Raw genomic sequence first — 16957 nt, 5'->3', positions numbered from 1 at the left:
TTGGGAACGTTTCTCTCCATTTTAAAAAAGGCTTTATATATACTTCTTCACAGTTGAGATCAGAATTTCTATATGATTTTGCAGCCTGAGTTTTCCATTAGTTTTCAGTTTTTCATTAGTCTTCCTAAACCCGGTTCATAAGTTTGTAAAAATTGTATCTCCAACTTGAATCATCTCATGGGTCATTCATCACATGTAATCGAGTCAACCCATCCAGGGGTCCCAAAGCACTGAGAGGCATCGAAAACTTTAGGCTGAAGCCTTTGATGCGCTAACTAACGTCTCCCAAGAACCTGACAGGTGCGGCGGGGGCTCCTCCAAGGGCAGCTGTGGTCACGGACACCAACCGGTCTGCACAGCTTCTGGCTCCGCAGCGCGCAAGTCGCCAGGCGGACTTGGAGCGAGTAGAGTCCTGAACTTCTGGCCAGGTTTAACACGCGCCTACGCGGTACACTGCGGGAGATGCCCCGCGCGCACCCCGCAGCTCCACCGCGCCTAGGGTCCGCGCCTCTCCGGGGCACCGCGCCGGAGCACAGCTGGCTCACGCCGGCCCCACGCGCCCAGCGCCCCCGCCGCCGGAGCGTCGGTCCGCAGCGCGTCGCGCGCAGTCCCTAGCGGCTCCCGGGGCTGAACTTGGGAGGAGCGCGCCCGGGGTTCCGGCCCTGCCCCGACCGCCTCATCCTAGCCCCCCCACCTCCCCGAACCGGGAGCGCGCAGGCGCAGCGGCCGGGGAAGTCCAGCCACCGGTCCGGGAGGCTGCGGTGGCGCGGGAGCCGCTGCAGCCGCTGCCGGCGCTCGCCATGGGCCCGGATCCGCAGCTGCTGCTACCTCTCGCGCTTTGCGTGGGGCTCGGCGTGCTTGTGACTTCGGCGGGGGCCTCGGGCGTCAGCAGGCGAGGCCCCACCGTGACGGCCAAGGTAACTGACCGGCGGGCAGCAAACTGCCCTCGCGCGGGCCAGGGGGATGGGGACGCTTTGGGGACTGGGTCCTCGGTGTCCGCGGCAGCGAGGAGGGGGCGTCCTGGGCGCCGGGGACGCGAGGCGGCCGCGGGGCTCAGTGCGCGGGCTCGGGGACCGCGCTGTCCGGGGCGACTTGGGGGCGCTAGGCCCAGCAGTTTGAACTTCGTCTCGGGGTGGCGGTCCGACGTGACCTGCCCTGGGAGCTGCGGGAAGCTTCCGGAACCACTGGACTCTTTCTCCAGGAAGGAGGCGGCCCGAGTACTTCCTTCAGCGTGGCGAGGACTCTGGACTAGAAGCAGGAAGAATGCAGGCGGGTGGGGTGGCGGGTGGCGAAGACACGAGCTCTGAGCCGCGGGGGTGCAGTGGGAGGCCGCCACCGCTGTCACCCAGCCTGGAGGAGCCCGCTGGGGTGGGGGGCGTCCGGGCAAACTAGGAGCCTTGCTGTAGCCAGAGGCGATCGTCCCGTCCTTCTCCGCCCCGCGAGGGCGGGGAGAGGTGCGCCTTTAGCCTTTGACTGTTTCAGACTTTGCACGCTGAGCTTGGGAAACTGCTAGCACCGACCACCTTTTAATCTCTATAGGGGATTGGGCGGGGTGGGGGGGGGGGTTGATGGGGGCGGGGATCTGCCTTGGACTGTCTCTCCAAGCACCATCCTGCTTTTTTTTCAGCATATTTAAACCAGGCTAGAAGATAATGGAGGGTGTGGGGAGAGACCGAGCAAGGGAGGGAGGGAGGAAAGGGAATGATTTGGTGCCCTTGATCACTACTTCTAGAAAAAACCACTGGCAGCAGCAGTGTCTTGGAATCTGGGAGGAGGGGCAGCTGCAAGTTGTTTTAATAGTAGGTCGGGTGTTTGCCAGTGGCAATGTGAACAAGTAGTAGACTGCTCAAGTCCTCTCCCACAGATCCCACCTGGGGTGGGGGTAGGGGAGAATGAGGGACGAGAGGAGGTCACCCCAACATCTGAGGTAGCCTAAGAATGAACAGAAAGACCATACCATGCTGCAGTCTGTGTGGGGTGGGGTGGGGGAGCCTTAGCCCCACTGTTGTGAGCACTGATTCTCAGCCCTGCCTCTTAATATTTGAGGCGTATCTATTTTTGAGAAATGGCTTGTCCAAGGCCATAGAGCTGAAAGGGTGGGGGAGAGGGAGTCTTTCAGTCTGCAGATACAATTTAGGTCTTTTGGGATACAGCTGTAAAGGTAACGTTCATAAAATGAGGAAGAAAATATAGTAGTCCCCTCCTATCTGCAGGGGCCAAGTTCCAAGACCCCCAGTGGATACTGAAACCCATACACTATGTTTTGTCCTATACATAACATATATATTAAACATACATATATATTAAACGAAGGGAATGTTTAATATATAAATTAGGCACGGAAAGAGATGAACATTCATAACTGATAATAAAATAGGACAGTTATAACAATATACGGTAAGAAGTTACATAAATGTCATCTTTCTCGAAATATCTTAACGGCACTCACCTTTCCTCTTGTGATGCTGGGAGATGATAAAGTGTCTACTTGATGAGATGAAGTAAAGTTACCTGATCGCGGTAGGCATTCCGAGCTGTTCCGCTCCTCCTCATCTTCTGACTGTAGCTCACAGGGTTGAGGGGAATAAGTGAACCTTGGGGAAAACGGAAACCACGAATAAGGGGGCGGGGACTATTGTAAACCCTTTAATAGACCTGGTGATACTAAAAAATACCTGGAGGATAAGAAAAATCAGCCTGGCAGGCACTTAGGAGGCAAAGGGAGTTGTATGTGCAAAGGCCCTGTGCCAGGAAAGCCATCAGAGTTCAGAGGACAGAAAGGGGACAGGCTCCAGCCCAGGGGTGAGGGGAATGTCTTGAGACAAGGCAGGAAAGGTCAGCAGCGCAAAATCCTGTAGGGTCTTGGAGTCCACAGTTAGGAGCGGGTTTTGAGGCAGTTTAATCTTCTAATTTGAGGTCTTAGTCTAAGTGCAGTCAGCCCCCAGGGTTTTAAGCATGGGATTGACATCATCTCATACATGCTTTTAAACAGTGACTGTGCTCGCTCCGCAGACAGTGAAGTGGGAGGTCATTCAGGCTCCGTGTCGGAGTCCAGATGGCCGTGGTGTGGATTTGGGTGCTAACCGTGGAAATGGGGAGCAAGGGGGAGGGACGTGAAATAGGTGTTTTGAAATACAACTAATAGGATGGTTTAGATGGGGGATAGGGGAAACGAAGTAGAATTGCCAGATAAAATATAATGAATTTCAGATAAACATGAATCATTTCTTACCATGAGTCTGTCATCTGCGGGGTTTGGGAGCAGACTTCACCAGGGAAGCTTTTAAACCTACCCAGTGCAGAGACCCAGCCTAGATCAAGTCAGTCACGATCTGTGAGTCACTCAGGCTGGGAATGTCTAGGCGGGGTGCCAAGAGGAAGCTGGTGGCTGCTGGAGGGGAGGTTGGAGCATCTCTGCCCCTCGGCTAGGGTGCTGTCATTCAGCAAGTTTTCCTGTACTCTGCTCTCAGAATTAGTAATGTATCTCCGTTCCCTTCCTACCAAATTTATCATAAAGTTTTTTTTTTTAAGATTTTCATTTATTTATTTGACAGAGAGAGCACAAACAGGGATATAGGCAGAGGGAGAAGCAAACTCTCCGCTGAGCAGGGAGCCAGATGCTGGGCTCGATCTGAGGACCCCAAGATCATGACCTGAGCTGAAGGCAGACGCTTAACCAACTGAGCCACCCAGGCGCCCCTATCATGAAGTTCTAAAAGCTAAGCGTGTAGGCAAGTCTTCTACAGATTTGGCCCTGTCATGTGACTTTTTCAGTGGACTTTTTAAAACAACTCAATATATGGGACAAGAGAGACATGAAAAATTATTTCGCCGAGGGGTGCCTGGGTGGCTCAGTTGGTTAAACATCCCTTTGGCTCAGATCAGGATCCTAGGACGCTGGGATGGAGCCCTACATTGGGCTCCCGGCTCAGCGAGGAAGCCTGGTTCTCCCTCTGCCTCTGCCTGCCATTCCCTTCGCTTGTGCTTCCTCTCTTTCTGTCCAATAAGTAAATAAAATTTTTTTAAAAATTTAAAAAATTATTTCCCTGACTTCGGAAAAGCAGATAAACTGGCCATCGCTCTAGTGTTTTCCCCAGCAGTCCCTTGTTTTCCCTCAGACTTCATTTAAAAACTAGGAATCTGGAATAAGAGAGGCGTGAGGCACTGCCCCCACTACAGGGGCACTCACCAGCACGCCCCTCCGCTGCCTGCCCAGCCCTGGAGCTCGGGTCCATGCTCCCACGCTCCAGCTCTCCAACTCGCGGGTCTCAAAGTCCCCGGAACAGGTTTCTGCCACCAGGTACTTCTGAGCAGACTCCAGGGGTTCTGCGCAAGGTCAGGCACCTAGATGAGAGAGAACAATGCTGCTGTCTTTCCAGCTGCACTCAGGCCTGGCCCAACTTGCTGGCACTTTTCTAGAGCAGGGCCTGGTGCCCCGGGGCCAGGTGATTTAATGTGTGAAGCTCCATTTCCTTCTCTGCTAGTGGAAACATAGATAATATCTACCTACTGGGGTTTTTGTTTGTTTGTTTTGCATATTAGATGTGATAAAGCAGGTAAAGTGCTTAGCGGAGGTTTCTGAGGTCCATTGTTAGTGTTATTTATGTGACCTTATTAATGCGGCCCTGAAAAGAAGGGTCCTCTGTTGAGCTGGTGAGGAACAGAAGCTCAGAGCTGAATGAAGTTGCCCAAGGACCCATGGCCAGTTAGCAGTGGAGCGGGGTGAGAATGGTTGGCTCTTGTCCTTGGCATCTACCCTAGTTGCTCTGGAAGTGGAAGCAGGATTAACCCTTCAGGGGTTAGGATCAGGCTCTGTGAGTGCCTCTTTCCTGTTCCCTCTTTTCTCTACTTCCAGTGGCCCATCATTTTCAAAGGACTTTCAAAGGCAGCCCTCAGGGGGAAAACAGAAATGACTTGAGCTTGCTCCTGATATACAGTGTGGAATCCAGTTACCACCTCTGCCAGGAAGCCCACCCTGATCTCCACAGATAATCATCACCTCTACCCATGACATTTCATCAGTACTTATCTTGTTATAAAACCAGATTGTCCATTATACTACATCTACTTACATATGTGTTTTCTGGGGGACTATAACGTCCACACAGCCAGGGGCTTTGGAACCTCACCTCCGTGCCCAGAACAGGGCCTGTCCCCTAGGGCATGGAAACAGTCAGAGATGATCTCAGGGTACCAGGGTGCAGAGGGAGAGTGTTTGCCTGTCAGCCACCTTGGGTCCCCTGCACCCTCTCTCTAGGTAGTTACGGGGCATTGAAGTACTCACCATTTTTTGAGTACCTGCTTGAACGATGCTGTGCCAGGCACCGGGGATCTAAAAACACCATTTCTACCCCTTAGGGGGTTCCCTGCCTGGACTGCAAGCACCATATTCAGGATAAACGACAGGACTGCACGGTTGGCTTTCACTGTCCCAGCTTAGGCAAAGCTCCCTGAGACCCCACGGACTAGGTCCTGTTCCACACCCCCTCCCCCCAGTTTCTTCTCCTTTATCCCAGTGCCTCTCCCCCGTCCTTAGATCCCCTCAGCCACCACCCCACCACAGGCCCTGGGACCTCATCCTTGAACTGGTCTCAGAGCTCCTGGATTCTCCTCCCCCCAACACGAGTAATACTCCCCAAGTCTTCCGGGGCCCTGTTCTTTCCCCTCTCTCTGCTGCCCTGCAAAAAACCCAGGTCTCCTAGCCAGCAGCCTTCCTCCGCCTTCTGGAACTGGTGAGAGTCTCCCTTCCCTGTCAGTTGCAGTCAGAAGGGTAGCGTTACTTCCCTGCACAAAGAGCCCATTTCCTGCCCTGGTGTTTTGTCTCTGGAAGGAACGCTGCCCCGTGGGGCTCGGGCCCATTCTTGTCCCTGGGGGCCGCTCTCCTCCCATCACACCTTCTCCAGGCCGCCTTCCCTCAGCATCCCTCTGGGCCCAGGAGCCAGTGTTCTTGTGTACTTGGTGACAGAGATGTGATTTTATCATTTCCGCCGGACTCGGGACAACCCTGCTGTATTTTCTTGCTGCCAGTCACAACGTGGAAGGACCCTGAAGTTTGGAGGAAACTCTTATTAGTAAGTGTGCAAGGCCGCACGTCAGAACGGCAGATTTTTATTGAAGAGTTCTGCTGGGTGACAGGCTCTTTTCCCTCACCGTCTCCGGCTTGCTCTCCCGCAGCTTATGCTCCTTGCTGTCCAAACACCCACAGGCTTTACTTTCTCTTCTGTACATTAGAAGTCTGGCAGGCCTTTCTAGGGTCTTGTGTGGCCTTCCTTTAAGATGAGGTCCCAATCTTCTCCCGGGGCTGCCTCGTCATTGCCTGTGCCTGAGTTTACTCCCGGGCTTGGAAATCCCTTTGGAGAAGCTGCTTCTCTTTGATACCAGCCCTGGCGACCCCGGTCCCAGCGTGTCAGGGCTGGGGCCTGTCCCGGAGCCATGCCCAACTGTCATCCTCAGGTGCACAGGCTCATCTCAAGGGCACGGTCTTTGATACAGTCTATAAAGTCCTCCCGTATAAATAATAATACAGTTGCGGCTGCCGTGGCCACGGGAAAATTCTAAAATGCCACACGGAGCACTAAATATCACATCAGCCCGTGACAGACGTGCTGACGTATTGGCAGAAGTCCTTGTCTTGCACCAAAGCTTGACAGTCTTTACTTCACGATTTTTCTAAAGTGCGAGACATCTTTTTTCTTTGACAACCCTTCTTATATTTTTTAGAGCCATCTCTCGAAGGTCTCTCTCTTTTTTTTTTTACGCATTCGAACAGTAAATTGCTTCGTATAATCTAAACCCGCTAATAGAATGCCCTTCGACTCCGTAGCCTTTTCAAGCATTCCGTTGGCGTCCTCCTAACACGGTGATTTGTGAAGCAAAATGGGTATCATTTCATTTGAACGAAACAGGTTTTCAGAATTTGTTTCAGGGAAGGGAACCGGTGGGGTTCACGTGCATGCAGCGTGGCTCATGCTCCCTTCTGGGGACGTGCTTTCTTTCATCTGCCCTGACATGTGGTGCCACAAAGAGAACCCAGCGTCCCCGTGGGACTTTGGGGGGACATGAGGACTAAGCTGGGTGTGCGAGTGTGCAGGGCCGATGGCCCTGTTGGGGCTCCAGACAAGGCTGGGGACCCGGAGCCTGACAGAGTCCAAAGTGAGTGGCAGGCCTTTCGGAGGATTGGCCGTGCGTTTTGATGTCTTACAGTTCCCTTGACGGCAGGTGTCTGCTGAGCACTCCCTGGAAATCGGGCACTGGTCGAAGTTACACAGAAATAAATCTGGATGGTTAGACTATTTCTCTTCTTACCTGTTGTTCTCTCCTGCCAAGATCAAGAGCATCACCCATCAGAAGAGCGCAAGGATGGGAAAGGGGAGGGGAATGTGGGGTTCTCAGAGACCTCACCTGTGGACAGTGCTGAGTCAGTCTTCAAACCCAGCGCCTCCTGTGGTGCTTGGCCCAGAGGGGGTGCTCATGAAATGTTGTGGGATGAACGTTTTTTTTTTTTTTTTTGCAGGTGGAATGCAGCCACACCGGTGATTGGAAATGGATCTAGAGCTTCTTTGTCCGCTGCTGGGGGGGAAGGGCTTTCACGTGGGGACGAATTCTCAGATTGTACCTTTCTCTTCCCGTCGTAACCCTCTGCTCTGCCGTTCCCTCACACACAGGTCTTCTTCGATGTGAGGATTGGAGACAAAGATGTTGGCAGAATCGTGATTGGCCTCTTCGGAAAGGTTGTGCCCAAGACTGTGGAAAATTTTGTCGCGCTCGCAACAGGGGAGGTCAGTCTCAGTCTGGGTTCCCTTAAATGTGCCCAAGAGGGGGTCTTCCTTCTTTTAAGCCCAGCATAAAGGTGTCTGCTGGGAAAATGAGCGTGGATTGAGCAGGTCCGATGAACCCGAGACATTCTTACGATATTTTACTTTGTTTTCCTATAAAATCTTACTCTCCTGGTGCTCAGTGTCCTTGGGGTCCTAGAAATCGAGGGGAAGCAGTTACCACGTGAGAATGCAGATGGCACTCTTTTGACTAATTCACATTAATACCGTACTCCCATAGTTGATTTATTTCTTTGTTTTGGGTCCATCGATGTGTTTCTACTAGTAAATCATCGCAGGGATCCAATTCTATAGAGACTTTGTGTCATTTTCTCATTGGGTCATGTCCCGATAAACAGTGGGGTTCAGTGCTCACTACAGCAGCACATACCCAAAAAACGACGGGGTTCACCTTGCAGTATGGGTTCTATCTACTTGTATATTCAACTGACGTAATCTCTTTAGAAAGGATACGGCTATAAAGGAAGCAAATTTCATCGTGTCATCAAAGATTTCATGATTCAAGGAGGAGACTTCACGAGTGGGGACGGCACTGGCGGTAATGTGTCTTTTGTATTTCTCCCTTTCTGCTTACCACACTGAAACCCAAGATCAAGTCTGTGCATTCAACCCGCTGAACTGAATTCCCAGACATAAGAAATGAACTACTCAACGACCACCAAACTAATGCTTCAGAAGGACAGGGTTTGGCAGGGGGACCTCCACTTCTCAAACCTAGTCACAAGCACAAACGAGTGAGGCCCCCTCACGGGAAACAGTAGTGCTCTGGCTCATTATCTTTCCATAGTGGAGATACATTCATCCAGGAGACGGCTCTGCAGTTACTAACATGCTAGACTCCCAGTAGGCAGTGGTCGAGAAAGATGCCCACAAGGGAAGGAAAGGTCGAATGAGAAAGTGTGCACACGCTGGTGTGGGGGAGGGGAGCAGCCAACCCCAGATAGGGATGTGGTGCAGGAGGGCTGGGGGCAGCACACCTGAAGGGAGAGACCGGGGTTGAGGTGGCAGGATTGCAGGGGGATTCACCGCCCCCCCCTTTTTTTTTCAAATTCTTTCCCTTTGTTGTCGGCTTTTCCAATAATAATAAGTAATCAACGAGTTGTCCATATTACATGTGTTTTTTTTTAAGATTTTATTTATTTGACAGAGAGAGAGATCACAAGTAGGCAGAGAGGCAGACAGAGAGAGGGGGGGAAGCAGGCTCCCCGGTGAGCAGAGAGCCCGATTCGGGGCTCCATCCGAGGACCCTGAGATCGTGACCTGAGCCAGAGGCAGAGGCTTAACCCACTGAGCTACCTAGGCGCCCCGTATTATATGTTTTTATAAGCCAAGGTAGAGTGCTGTGAAGCACAAATAATTAAATTTATGGACTGTCACATACACCTGAGCTGATCGTTCCTCCTTGGGGACTGCACATACCCAAGCTCTCTGGGCTCAGAACTGTCATGAGTCCTTTCCCTGAACACACATAATAGAGCTAGCTACATTAGGATGTAAATTTACTTTAGGTTTAAGATTTTTAATTCAGCAAATATGTGTTCTGATGGGTACGAAATGGCTAACTTTTTGGAGAAACCCTTAGGCCCACTTTCATGCACTACTGCTAATTTTATGTTGATTACAATGATTTCTTTATAAGAAAATGGCTACCATTAAATCCTTGGCTTTGCCAGGGTCTTCGGGAGCATTAGTTTTAGTCCTTACAAAAATGCTGCAGGGTACAGGGATGGAGAATGGAGCAGAGAAACACGTTCAGGTTCCTTGGGTTAGTGGGGTACGGGGGGAGGATGCTCAGGAGAGCAGCCCTCCCTCCCTCACTGGTTCAGAGCTGGGTCTCCCTGGAACGGTGTGCAGCTCCCTGTAGCAATGCCCTTGACATTGGTGTCCCACCCTCCCGTCCTGGAGCCCAGCAGGAACAGCAGCTGAGCTTTACCGTGTCCTCTTTCCTGACTCGTCTCTCTCTCTTTGCCTTCCCGGCCGTGGGTGTGCGTGCGCACGCACGAGCCCATGTGTAAGTGTGCGGACATAGGTCTTGAGTCGAAATTCTCTTGAGTTTTGGAGGAAGGACCTTTTGGATCACTTATATTTGGCCTAGACCTCTCTGTGAGCAGAGCTTTCCTTCCGGGCCACTGACCAATCAGCTCTAAATTGCCTGCCTTGGAGAGCCACTTCTGGTCCATGCAGCCGAGCCAGGATCTTGAGGTTGGCAGCCAGTGGATGTAGAGCTCTGCAGAAAGGGAGGAGGTGGGCATGACATGCATTCAAGGTGTTGGAGGATAGAGCGGACACTTCTCATGGTCTGTAGTCTTCTCTTAGGGGAGAAATGGGTTCTGCCCTCCTTGCTGCTGGGCTGGAGCTCAGTCCCCCTGGCTGCTTCCAGCTCTTCTGTCAAGGTCAGATCACTGGGTGCTCCCGTTGCCACCCCTTCCGTAGCCTGGTGAGCTTGGAAGGTGTTGTGCCTCATTACGTGCAGGCTGGATGCCCTTGCTCCAGCACGGGGGCGGGCAAGAGCCGCCGCTGGAGGGTCAGGAAGTCACGTGAGCGCCATGTTCTGCTATGCAGTTTTCAAGCTCTGTGACCTCTGTTTCTTCATTCCAAGTGGGATTGAGAAGACCTGTTCCGTAGGGTCATGAGGATTAGCGAAGGGTGTTTATTAAGTGCTGATTGTGCCAGGGTTGGGTGCTGAGGCGGGAGCAACGATGTGACGCTCGGGACAGACATGGCACCAGTAAGATGGCCCAGCTTTCCACATGGCGTAACAGTGTCATCCTGCCCTTCCTTCTCATTTCAGAGTGAAACGTTGACTTGCTTGTTTGGGGTCTTGCTTTGAGGCCAGAGGATGGTGCCGTCTTTAAAGTTTTTGTGTGTTTATCTGAGTCTCTGGTGCCCTGATTCCCAAAGGAGTGAATTCTATCTCTTCCTTTATTTCTCCTTATGCTTGACCATCTTTTCCCCATCCCCATGTCCCCAGTTCTATTAAAACCTTATGGTTCCCTTTGAAGAATTTACTTTCATATAACATCTGGTGATTCTCCCTTTTTTTTTTTTTTTCATTTTGTCTCACCCAGGTATAAGCATTTATGGTGAGACATTTCCAGATGAGAACTTCAAGCTGAAGCATTATGGCATTGGGTGGGTGAGCATGGCCAATGCTGGGCCTGATACCAACGGCTCTCAGTTCTTCATCACCTTGACCAAGCCCACCTGGCTGGATGGCAAACATGTGGTATTTGGAAAAGTCATTGATGGAATGGTAATGTGATATGTTATTATGCCCCATTCAAAGCTTTATATTTACAGTGAGAGTACTTTCAGTGATTTATTTTAATCTTAAAATGTGCTTGTTAGAGATCCATTGTTCCATGCTGACCTGCCTCTTTAAAGGTGAATTGCATGTCGTATTTTAATTGTGAGGAGTACCGAGACAGAAGATGGAGACTTGACGTGGAAAAATTGAGGGCTTCATTTATCTCGCTACTTGATATAAATGGAAACTCTTTTTTAACGTAACCAAGTAAAACCCGGGTCCCGTATGTGCATATATTAGGTTTTATACCACCTTAAAAAGGAAGGAAATCCCGTCACATGGTACAACATAGATGAACCTTGAATATGTTGAGTAAAATAAGCCAGTCACAAAAGACCATATGATTCCACTTTTAAAAGGTATCTAAAGTAGTCAGATACATGTAAAATGAAGTAGAATGGTGGTTGTCAGGGACCGGCAGGGAGGAAGAAATGGGGAGTGTTCAGTGGGTACAGAGCTGCACTTCTGCAAGAGAAAAAAAGTTCTGCAGATGAGTTGCATGGTAATGGGAATATACTTAAGACTATGGCACCGTACACTTTGAAATAGATAAGGTGGTACATTTTATGTTAGGTTTCTTACCACGGTTGAAAATAAAATATTTTTTAAAATCCCTTGAACACCGCATGGTTCTGTGCAGAAACAAGTCCCCTCCAAAGACACAGTCAGTAGAACGATGACAGTTACTAGAGGGAATTCAGATTCCGGCAGGTTATGTCTCAAAGAGTATCTCAGGGGTCCAGTTCATAACCCAGAGAAACACTTCTTAAAATCCTCATTCTCCTCCACTCCCAACATTTTTCCTCCTTAGCTGCCTACAGAAGCTCTCCCAGCTCCTAAACTAGAAGGTGGAAGGTCTGCCCAACCCAACCCTGGACCACTCCTGACCACCCCTGATCCTCTTCCGTATTTGATTTGGCTTCATTTTCTTTTGTTTTCCTTTCCTTTTTTGAAAAGTGGTTTTATTTATTTATTTGAGGGAGAGAGAGGCAGAAACAGAGAATGAGTGAGCATGAGCAGAGGGCCAGGGAGAAGCAGGCTTCCTGCTGAGCAAGGAGCCCGATGTGGGGCTCGATCCCAGGACCCTGAGATCACAATCTGAGCTGAAGGCAAACGGTTAACCAACTGAGCCACCCAGGCACCCCGATTTTGTATCATTTTCACGTGAGCTGTTCTGTCTCTTCCATCCAAATGCAAGTGAACCAAGCTCACTTGTGACAATTCTTCCATTGCTTCTACCCTCATCCTGATTCTACCCATTGAAAAGCCAGGAACCAAGCTGACCCACTCAGAACCTCTCTCACAAGGCAAGGAAGTGTTCAGCCTGAGCCGCCAAAGATAGGGTTCTCACTGGCAAGTGGGACGAGAGAGAAAGAGGGCAGACATGTATCACTTCATAGACCACTTCCCATCCTATCACAATAAAGGACAGACCTATATTCTCACGAGCCATAACTTCCTTTGCGGCATCTGTTTATTTATTTATTTATTTTTAAGATTTCATTTACGTATTTGACAGAGAGAGAGCACACAAGTAGGGGAGCAGCAGGCAGAGGGTGACAGAGAAGCAGACTCCTCGCTGAGCAGGAAGCCTGACATGGGGCTCGATCCCAGGACCCTGGGATCATGACCTGAGCTGAAGGCAGATGGTTAACAGACTGAGCCACCTAGGCACCCCTCAAGGCATCTATTCTCACACAGTAATGAATGCCAGCACCCCTCAAGTCTCACACAGAATGATGCCCTTGAAGTGAGCTAAACGTCCGTATGCCTGTGCTCCACCAGTTTGCGTTTTTGACTGGTGGGCCTAACCGGGCTTTAAAAAATTTTAAATGTAATGAAGTTCAAATATTCATGCATATATTTGTATATATGCATATATGTGAATATATCATGCTAACGTGTAAGAGAAATGAAGAGTACAAGTGTTATGTTGTCTTCTGGTCATGGTTTTTCTTCTCGCTCTCTAGATCTTCTGTCTTAACGCCCTACCCGACTGTACCAACTTCCACCTCTTGGGGTGCGTGCTGGGAGACCTGCTGCCTGGTCTTAGAGGAACAGTTCTTAACATGTTATGAGTCCTAGACTTCTTTGAGATAGTAATGAAAACTATAGGTTTTCTCTCCAGGCAGAAAAAAAAATTGTGTGTGTATGTGTGTGTTTTATACCATTCCAAGGAATCTTCGGAATCTCCTGAATTCTAACCCGGAGATCATCTGGCTTGCTCTGTGAACACTACACTTTTCTTGAGCTCCCCTCAGACTCACAGAATCACGGTGTTCACACGTGGCCCCACAAATAAGTATTTTTAAAAACTGTGGGAAAATATACGTAGAAATTTCCATTTTAACTCTAAATGAGCATTTTTTAAAATGTTCCACAAGTCATCAGATGGGAAGCCACTGCTTGAGGCAGACATGTGTACACATGTTTGCATAGAAACAATGTTTAGAAATATATATAATTATTATTAGAAGAATGCTGGTCTTTTATCTTAAGTTAACCTAAATTGGCCAGCGACTGGATTAGGTGGCACTGTGTCCAAGGCAATGAGTTGCTTTGTTGCTATTTTTGTCTCAGCCCCATTTGGGAAACTGGTCAGAAGCCACTGTTCCTAGTCCTGGACCAGTCCTCCCTCCTTCCGTGTGAAGCTCCAGGTGGTTTCCTTGGATGTGTAGTCCTCCAGGGTAGAGAACGGGCCTTCACACCACTCTGGAGTTGGGGTCTCTCACTCCACCTGTTGGGCTTGGGTCAACTTTAAAATGGGCAAACCCAGGGGCGCGTGAGTGTCTCAGTGGGTTAAAGCCTCTGCCTTCGGCTCAGGTCATGATCCCAGGGTCCTGGGATTGAGCCCCGCATCGGACTCTCTGCTCAGTGGGGAGCCTGCTTCCCCCTCTCTCTATGCCTGCCTCTCTGCCTACTTGTGATCTCTGTCTGTCAAATAAATAAGTAAAATCGTAAAAAAAATAAAGTAAAATAAAATGGGCAAACGCAGAACTAGGTCCACTTCTAAATCTGCCTTCTGACCCAGTTTCTTATGCCCACACCATTTACAGGGTATTGTTGAAACTGACTCATATTCCATGTTGACTGTTACACTGGTGTAGAAAGTGGGTAGAAATACATTTGATTAGAGCTCTGTGTTTATGAAAATATTATTTTTAGAATAGAAAATGCTAACTTTTTAAAAAGATTTTATTTATTTGACAGAGATCACAAGTAGGCGGAGAGGCAGGCAGAGAGAGAGAGGAGGTAGCAGGCTCCCCGCTGAGCAGAGAGCCCGATGTGGGGCTCCATCCCAGGACCCTGGGATCATGACCTGAGCCGAAGGCAGAGGCTTTAACCCACTGAGCCACCCAGGTGCCCCAGAATATAAAATGCTAATTAAAAGAAGTGAGGAAATATGCAAGTATGTTCTTTCAGTAGCCAGGTAGTGGGTAAATTTTGTTCTGTTATATATACATTTCCTGAATATTTTAAGTTTTCCATAGTTGGCTGGCATGATTTTTGTACCATACCAACAACAACAACAGCCACAAGCCCCGTTCTCTACCTGGGCTTTCAGACTAGGTAGGCACTGATTTCACCTGCGATCGCCATAGTTGCTGGCGAGATGTGAGCCCAGAATCTGCTTTTCTCTCACCAGACCGTGGTCCACTCCATAGAACTTCAGGCAACTGATGGGCATGACCGTCCGCTCACCGATTGCTCCATCGTCAACAGCGGCAAGATAGACGTGAAGACCCCCTTTGTGGTTGAGGTCTCTGACTGGTGATACAACGGGCGGAGAACAAGAAACTCACTGTGGCAGGGATGTGTGTGTGTGTGTGCATGCACATGTGTGTCTTTTGAGTTTCCAAAGTTACTGTTTTGCTCTGTTTTCTTACCTCTGTGTTTCACTCCCAATCACAGGAAAGTTCAAAACATCAACCACTCCTGTGATTAGTTTGCATGAATTTTGGTAAATCACTTGTTTAGGGACTTGGCACTTCAAAGACCTCGCCACTTCCTCCAATGGTGCTATTTTTAAACTAGAAAACTTTGTATTGTCTGTTTTTCTTTGGAGAACACAATCATTATCTTGCTGAATTAATTGTAATCCCCCAGTTGAGCAACGCTGAAGATTCGTCTGAAGAAGGTGGGGATGTGAAGTTTGTGATTTTGTACTCAAACAAATTCTTTGCAGGTAAAGGGAGCTTTGATGAGTGTGATCTGTAATCTGAGATATGTCATAGGGACTTTTACCTGAGAAAAGGTGCTTTTGTGTCCTATTAAATGCTTTTTATATAGGTCAACTCTCTTTTTGCAAGTCTTCTTTTTTTTACTTAAAGTTCTTAAAAAAATTGATGACAAAAATATATGTACTGTAATGCTAGCAATGAACAGATTAGAGAGGGTTCTGTAAATCAGAATGCTAACATAACTGCATAATTTGGGATAGGAAGGCACAGAAATGATGCCTGACCATATCCCAAATACCTGGGCAGATTAATTTGCTAATTTTTACTGACTGTAACATTTATACCAAGTTCCCTTGAGTCGAGTTGCAGCAAGAGGGCATCTTTTTTTTTTTTTTTTTTTAAAACACAAGGAGCATGAAGATTTGGACTGTACTTAAACTAGATGGGAAAGTGGAACCCCACTGGGGCCTTGCTATAACATACCTGGCCGGAACAGAGTGCCTGATCTCTGTTCAGCAGGAGTGATATCTTTGAAAACAGCCCCATTGCTTCTCCTCTAGGACCCGTGGAGTGAGTGAGGACCCCCAGAATTCCCTCTCATCAATAAAAAAAGAAATAAGAAGTAAATAAATTCTGAGAACTACCTTTAAAAAAAAAAATTCCATCTCCATGGGGTACCTGGGCGGCTCAGTCAGTTGAGTGTCTGCCTTTGGCTCAAATCATGATCCCAGGGCCCTAGCATCGAGCCCCACATTGGGCTCCCCGCTCAGCAGGAAGTCTTTCTCCCTTTGCCCCCTCCCCCACTCATGAGCGCGCGCGCTCTCTCTCACTTTCTCAAATCTTAAAAGAAAAATTCCATCTCCTGAGTTGTATTCTAAGAAAACTTTTTAACAGGAGATGAGATGAAATGGGCAGTCTCAGTTAATCACTACAACCTTCTTAGCAATTTTTGTTTCTAATAAAAATTTACTGAAGGCCTTAGATACGCCGGGTACCAGTTTTGAATTTTGGAATATGGCAGGGGACAGTGAGAAAAAGACCTGAGGGAACCTACATTCTAGATGCGGAGACAGAATAAATAAGGGGACAAAAGGCGTGCCGATGGTGTGAAGAAGGCGTGCCCACGTGTGCTGGGGCGGCTGGGAAGGGAATGCTGGGTGAGGGGTCTGGGCAGGCCTCCTGAGGGGCTGAGAGAGTAGAGAGCAGGAGGGCAGCACTGTGGACCTTCCTGGCAGAGAGGGAAGCTGAAGTCATGAGGGTCCTGAGGTGAGGAGTGGTATCCAGGGCCTGCTGGCACCCGAGAGGTCAGAGGGCCCAGGCTGAGATTGGACTGTTCTGGGCCTAGGTGCCAGGTTTGAGTTCTTTCTTGATGCACAGTACAGTGGGACGCTATCAGTGTTAAGCTGGGGAAGGGCATGAGTCGGTCTTCATTTAAGAAAGTCTGCTTCGGGGACGCCTGGGTGGCTCAGTTGGTTAAGCGGCTGCCTTCGGCTCAGGTCATGATCCCAGCGTCCTAGGATCGAGTCCCACATCGGGCTCCTTGCTCCGCAGGGAGCCTGCTTCTCACTCTGCCACTCTGTCTGCCTGTGCTCGCTCTCTCTCTCTCTCTCTCTCTCTCTGACAAATAAATAAAT

General features: G+C 49.3%; 1 protein-coding gene across 1 annotated transcript; it reads left to right on the top strand.

Annotated features, from left to right (window-relative positions):
• The first annotated feature begins 704 nt into the window (after window positions 1-704).
• On the top strand, window positions 705-15435 carry PPIC (peptidylprolyl isomerase C). Its single transcript, XM_080803775.1, has 5 exons — window positions 705-917; window positions 7665-7778; window positions 8280-8373; window positions 10904-11088; window positions 14789-15435. The coding sequence occupies exons 1-5, from the start codon at window positions 801-803 to the stop codon at window positions 14915-14917; spliced, it is 639 nt and encodes a 212-aa protein (XP_080659901.1). The 5' UTR covers window positions 705-800; the 3' UTR covers window positions 14918-15435.
• Window positions 15436-16957: the final 1522 nt, after the last annotated feature.

The sequence above is a fragment of the Martes martes genome (genome assembly GCF_963455335.1).
Source record: "Martes martes genome assembly, chromosome: 5".
Taxonomy (NCBI): Eukaryota; Metazoa; Chordata; class Mammalia; order Carnivora; family Mustelidae; genus Martes; species Martes martes.
This window is presented reverse-complemented; position numbering and strand designations above follow the sequence as displayed.